At 37.0% G+C, this 6,747-nt stretch overlaps 1 protein-coding gene across 1 annotated transcript; it reads right to left on the bottom strand.

Moving 5' to 3' along the window:
* Positions 1–3,641: 3,641 nt before the first annotated feature.
* On the bottom strand, positions 3,642–5,641 carry LOC112029643 (uncharacterized). Its single transcript, XM_024062332.2, has 4 exons — positions 5,532–5,641; positions 5,231–5,395; positions 4,478–4,663; positions 3,642–4,055 (listed from the first exon to the last, which is right to left on the bottom strand). The coding sequence occupies exons 1-4, from the start codon at positions 5,598–5,600 to the stop codon at positions 3,894–3,896; spliced, it is 582 nt and encodes a 193-aa protein (XP_023918100.1). The 5' UTR covers positions 5,601–5,641; the 3' UTR covers positions 3,642–3,893.
* Between the last annotated feature and the right edge of the window lie 1,106 nt (positions 5,642–6,747).

Genomic DNA, 6,747 nt, shown 5'->3' with positions numbered 1-6,747 from the left:
ATACATGTGCACCACGTCGTGCCAAGTGAGCCCCAGTCCTAGGAGGCGGTTGAGATCCTCAATGGCTCCTAAGATCCTAAACATGTTAGGCGCGCACTGCCAAGGGGTGATCATATGGTTTATCAGATAATTAGTGGTGATGGGGCCCATGGGAATCGTCATCCCTCCTTCGAGGAATGCGATGAGAGGGATCACAACCTCCCCCGTTTCCCGATCAGTTAGTATTTTCTCTGGAGGGCAGTATTTCACACCCACGTTAGGGGGTATGCGGTACGTGGCCCTAAACTTCTCCAACTGGGCGGGGCTGTCTACCAAATACTCTAGTTTACCCATCACTCAAACTGAAAAATGGACGGCCGAAGAGAAAGCCGAAGGATTGAGATTGCGAAAACTTACAGGAACTAGGCTAGGGATTAACCCCCGAGCTCGCAGAAGGATTCCTGAGGATTCTGAGAAGAGGCAAGATCAGCGGTTGGAAGGGCTCTGAGTGTTTGTGTGCTTCTGGGCTGGTCTGAAAGTTGCAAAGTGAGAAGAAATGTCCACAGCCGAGACTTTATACAAGGTCAAGTGGAAAGGCAAAAGTTATTTCTCCCAAATCTCAATGAAAAACCTCGTCCGTTGGATCAGTAGCCCACCGTTGGATGCAATGGACAGGGCGCCCCCTGGCGCACTTAATGCAACGCTTCGGGAATCAGGAAAACAACGGCATTTATGGTGGAACGCGCGCACTTATGCCTACACGCGTGCCAGACTAAACTTTTGTCCATTTCCAAGTTTTTATCTCGTAACAAATCAAAATCCCATTTTTTCCATTCGGATGCGAGGGAAAAATTAAGATTTTGAGGGGCTATTGTGGGGGGAAGAGCCCAGAGCTACTTAATGGGCCAGGAACCCACTGATTAAGGGCCATGGGGTTTCCGAGAATTAATAGATGGTTGGGGCGGCCCACCTAAAGCAGGAAGCCCTTAAGCAGAAGGGGAGTGTCGTCCGAGGAGGGCACCATTTGTCCGAGGATGCCTTCCTCCTCGGCTATGATGAGCTTTGATCAAACGAATGTGTGAAAAGTCCGACTAACCTCCCTAACGATCCCAACGGTGATGATGGATTCTGGGTGAATCTGGAAATGATCAGAACCAGAAAATATCTGAAGGAAAGGCTGGTACCACCGCATTTAATACGCTGCAACAGCTTTTCTGGCCGCATTTATGTGGAGAAGACCCCTGAATAGTGCGACCTCAGCTACCGCTACTCACAAAGAATTAAAGTAGACACACGACATGACATGCACTCGAGTGGACGCGTGGATGAAGAACAAGTGGACGATGGAGATTATAGGAAGGGATGCTATATAAAGAAGAAGGGTGCCCTGATAATGGGAGGGAGAGAAAAAAAAAAGCTTTACTGTAGCTCTGAACATTGTAATCGTTGTTTATTCAATAAAACACCTCTTCGGACATTCATTCATGGAGTTACCCGATCTTTAGTTCACGTTATCATTGTTGCACGTGATCCAGCTGACTGTTCTGTGCTTCATAACCAGTCTAGCTCTTTCGCCCACTCTCTACAAATTCATTGTTCTGGGTTCGTTGGGCCCGCAACCCATATCCTTTGGGCTTGGGTGACAAAAAACAGACCCTACATACATAATTCAAGATCGACCACATGTAATTATGAATAATCAATTTTTATGGGTCATTTTATTTTCTCTTCTTTTTGTTTGGTTGGGAGCGAAAAAGTGGAGGGATGGAAAAATAAGTTTAAATAAATTTATTAATATACCATTGTTAAAGAATGATGCCCAATTAAAACAAAAAAAGTGACAAATAACCACAAAAAAGAGCAATCACCCAAATTTATTAAAAAAATAAAAATCAGGTCCAAAAAAAAAATCACGTCAAGTAATAAAAAAAAAAAAAAACAATTATCACACCCAAACACTAGAAAATCTAAAAAAAGTGGCAACGTTGCCCAGGAAAAAAAAAAAAAAAAAGAAGCAAAAAAAGCAAAATTATAAATAAAAAAAAAGCAACAAGGCAACGTTACTGCCTAGGGAGAAGAAAAAAAAAATAAAGGCAACTTGAAAAAATAGGGCATTTTTGTCAATCAAGAAAAAATTCATCCCTACTAAGTTTTCTTTCCATTTTGGGTAAAAAAATATTTTAGTGGATTTGGGGAGAAAACACCTGGGCCTCGCTATTTATTTTTCTTCATTCCTACCAAATTAAACACATTTTAAAAAAGTTTTCTTTCTCATTTTCTCTTCAAAGTTTTTCATTCATCCTGTTTCACCTCCAAACAAACACCCTTACCGACCCCAACTTTAATGCATTCCCCCCTTTTAGAATCTTCCCCCTCCACTATGAAAAGGCTAGGCAAAACCATTCCAAAGCACTCTCCTCTTTTTAAAATTTTAAGTGAAGTAGAAAAAGTTAGTCATGCCTTGCTCTTCTTAGGTATTGAGTGAGTTCTTTTCTACCCCTCTCTTTGAATTCTCTCTCTCTCTCTCTCTCTCTCTCCCTTTTTTTTATTTTTTTTTTATTTTACAGTTAGATTGATATGTTGGCCAGTCTTCTTTAAAGAATATGTTTGTTTGTGTGATTGTGATAAAAATTAGGATCAAAGTATGCTAGGTCATTAGTTTATTCTTCAAATATTCTTGGTTGTTCTTTGAATGTTTTTGGTTGTATTTCACGTATTCATGCATACACTAGGTTGTGATCTTAAGTTTATGTTAACCTATGAAATAACATGTTAGATCGAGGGTAACACAAATCACGCACAATCACCATGTTATTTGTTCAAGTTCAATGATATGCTAAAACTCAGGAATGACTCCTATCGTAATCACACACATTTAATTTCAAGCAAGATAACATGGCATGTTTACTTTCAAGCAATAACATGCAATTGGTTGATGACATGTTTGGTCTTATGGCTGGTGTGGCATGATCTTTGGCCAACATAGCCTATAAGACAAGTTTTACCATTCAAGGTGGTCACCTAACCCCTTTCGACCTTGTAATTTATCTTTTGAGCTTAAATTAAAGGTTGTAGATTAGTTCTTTTCAATTTAGTTTTATCTTTGTAGAATGTAACTAAGACACAAAGTTATGTACTTAATCTTTTATAAATTGTATTTAAGACCAAATCCATGTATATTTTTTTATTTACTTTAATAAGGATGTATTTTTTTTAATATTCAATATGTATATTTCAATTATAGTTTTTATTTTTATTTTTCGTAATTAATAAAATAAGTGGCGACTCTATTATAAAACTCTCAATCTAAGAGAAAAATATAAAAATTCGAATTGCCATTTTGAGGAGCACGAACGTTACTCCCCTTGTTCGTGTGGGTTTGACCCACCTAGAATAAGTGGTTCGGGGCATGGTCTCTTCAATTGTCAAGTAATAAGTTGAAAAAAGATAACTTCAAATTGGTTTGAAGTCAAAATTTTTCTTGTAGAATACTATACTCCCCCCTCTCACACTATAATGGATCATATTAATTAAATTCATGATATGATCTACTATTTATATGAAAGGAGGGAGAATTCATTTAAAATGCTCTTAAAATATTTTATAATTCCCCTACCCTATAAATAAAAACTAAAAAGACTGTATTTATTTTGGAAAGGGACTAAAAAGACAATTCTGGCTTCTGGGTTTTGACCCCGGCTACGCATGACAATGGCCAACTATGAATTTGCATTCTTATTTGTTTGCTAGCTGCTGTAAACAGTGGATTTTAAAAATAAGAGTTTTACAATAACTCATTCCAGCCAGCCATAAGGCAAAAAAAAAAAAAAAACAGGGACGATTATTGAGGTTTCAGTCACCAAATATTTCATTAGATAAACATAGATAAGTAAAAGAAATAGATACTCCTAGAATTAGCATCCCAACATTTTTAAGCGTGGCCAATTTGGAGATACTCCCTTCTTCTGGCTTTTGCATGTTTTCTCATCCTTAGTGTTAGTGGGCCCACAGTTCCCAATATGCTGCTTAGGAAGACTTGCATGCTTCAAATTTTTTGGCACTCTATGAGGTTTTCCCTGCACCAATAACAAGTAATAGTTCAAGTTGCGATTATAATGCCGTTCATTAACTTCAATTGTGTAGGTTATAGAACTTGCAAAACTAAGGAGTAGATAAGGCTTCTTTTTCTCTTTCTTTCTTCTTCTTTCTTATTTTTTTAACAGTAAATGTGGAATTTGAATTAAATTCTCCTCTCGTAAACCAAAAAAAAAAAAAAAACCAAATAAGATTATTAAGTTACAAGACTCTAAACCTAAATGATTTCGGTATGAACTAAAATGCGGCAAATAGCTGTGAAAGTAACACGTACATACAAACACAAGCAGTTTATGTCTCAAGAGACTATGAGTTTCTAAATTTGTCTCTTCACAGTTCATATAAATTGATCATAATCAGCAGCTAATGTATATGGTACGTGAAGAATAATCAATATTTTTACCTGAATTTCACGCCGATAGAAACCGACGTTGGATATGAGTCTGTCTCCATGAATGTGATTGTTGAAAGTTGGGAGTGAGTTAGATGGTTCCCCCTTGCACCCTTGGCTAGAAGTGTAGCCAGGTGTTAGTGTTGATGCGAGTGATGAAGAGCTTGATGTATTGCTAGATTGCTTCTCTAAGCATAGCTGAAGTGGAACGGATTAGTTATCAATATAACCACCACTCTAATTGCCTAATGAAAACTGAACGCAGCCCAAAAAATATAAATTTATGCTATTACAAATCGTTGTTATATGGGATTTAAGTGATAACCTAGAATGCCTAGAGGTAATGACATCTCTTCTAGTAGTGTTTTGTATCTGCATTCAAACCTCAATTTTTTACCTAAATACATTCTATATAACTATGGATGTATACCATAGTCTACAAACATGAGGTGACTATTAATGTTTGGCATATCCTTTAAAATCTCTTATCGTCGTAACAATTTGTCTTTTTTGGTGAGTGCGAAAATTAATATTGATATACTATAAGGCTTGTAAGGTTAATTATGAGCACATTTTTAGGATAAACTAAGGTTGTACTTTTCCATGTACTCGTCACAAGAAGAGCAAAGTTATGGGGTAGATTTATTCATAGCTAAAATGTTATGCCTTATAAAATCATTCTTCAAAACCAAATCTCAACGCAAAATGTGTAAGTATACATTGTGAATATCTACTCTTGAGTGAAATAGATGAAAGCAAATTTACCTGAAAAAGCCTATGTTCAAGAGCTGCAACCCTATCCAACAGTGACCCTTTAGAGTCAGCCTCCTTCACGGCCAAATCCACTGGTACGCATTGTCTCTCCAGTCCTTGGGCCAAACTATTTCTATCCCATGTTTGTAAGTTCTGTTTTCTTTCTAAATATTTCATCTGTCACATATATACCCCAAAAGTTATATGTTATAGAATGACAATGAAAAAAGGACAAGAATTGTCATATAAAGAGGTATATTATATGATATTATTCTATAAAATTAAGGGGAAAAAAGAGAAGAGAGAAACTCACAAGGAAATCCAAACGATCCAACCTAGAAGCAAGAGGCATGGAGAAGTAAGATTGTCTTCCACCTTCCATTTGCTGAGAAAGTCAGATATTAGAGCTTTTCACTCTTAAACATTTTCATGTGGACTGCTATGATTCTGTGAATTGTGTACACCTCACAAGTCATTAGTGGTTTGTTACATTGCGTGGCAAACAACCCAACATTGTAGTCCTAACAAAATAAAGAGTAATATTAGGCGCACAACATCAACATTTATCCCAAATCTAATAAAAATAAGAACCCAACTGTATCAGTCAAAGCTATGCATGCATCTATTTTTTATACGACTATGCATGTAATCCTCACCATAAAGATCTTCTATTCTTTAGGAGTTTGATTTTTGTTATATTGAACCCTAAGATATAAGACCAACAGATCTGTTCGTCTTATATCTTAGGGTTCCGTTTCTTTTCTATAATCAAAATGCCCAAATAAATTGAAAATGATATTGTTTGGAAATATATATTTTGTCCTTGTCTTCCAACTTCCATTGTAAGGGCACTTCCCAGGTTCGAAGGATTTAGCGAATAACCCTCCACAATCATTCCTCGCCAGAAGATAGCTTGATTTTGTAATTAGGACAAAATTTGTCTCAAAAAAATAAATTTTAATATGAAAAATTAACAATATCAACAGTGATACACAAACAACATAATGACGAGTAATATCTCTACAGCCTTTTTTTTCTTTTTACTATTTTGAGAACATCTAGGATCTATCCCTTAACCAATGCGAATAGATCTCTTGACATTTAAGTATTTAACCATCCAAGATAAAACTATAAGTCTGTAAGGTCTTGTTGTCTTCCATGGTAAAGAGCAATTTCCCAAGCAGGGGTGTAAACTGTACACATGTGGAGCGGTTTTTGGCCTATTTGTTCATCAAATTACAAGGTGTGATTTTGCTCAATTTGTCACCACAACAAACTTTGAAGGGGCTCAGTGGCTGAATTAGTTCTGTGCGGTCTAAATAGGGGTGTTTGGTTGATTAGTTGGGTGCTACGTAGGGTGTGATTTTGCTCAATTTGTCACCACAACAAACTTTGAAGGGGCTCAGTGGCTGAATTAGTTCTGTGCGGTCTAAATAGGGGTGTTTGGTTGATTAGTTGGGTGCTACGTAGGGCTCTCTCTCTCTCTCTCTCTCTCTCTCTCTCTCTCTCTCTCTCTCTCTCTCTCTCTC

Source organism: Quercus suber, unplaced genomic scaffold (genome assembly GCF_002906115.3).
Source record: "Quercus suber isolate HL8 unplaced genomic scaffold, Cork oak 2.0 scaffold_56, whole genome shotgun sequence".
Classification (NCBI taxonomy): Eukaryota; Viridiplantae; Streptophyta; class Magnoliopsida; order Fagales; family Fagaceae; genus Quercus; species Quercus suber.
The sequence above is the reverse complement of the archived record's forward strand: the minus strand, read 5'-3'. Positions and strand labels throughout refer to the sequence as shown.

Coding starts and splice junctions, on each gene's coding strand:
- LOC112029643 (XM_024062332.2), bottom strand. CDS start 5,600: ATGGAAGGTGGAAGACAATCTTACTTCTCCATGCCTCTTGCTTCTAGG. Junction 4,664..5,230: donor TTGAACATAGGCTTTTTCAG/GTAAATTTGCTT, acceptor GTTCCACTTCAG/CTATGCTTAGAGAAGCAATC. Junction 4,056..4,477: donor TCTATCGGCGTGAAATTCAG/GTAAAAATATTG, acceptor TTATTGGTGCAG/GGAAAACCTCATAGAGTGCC.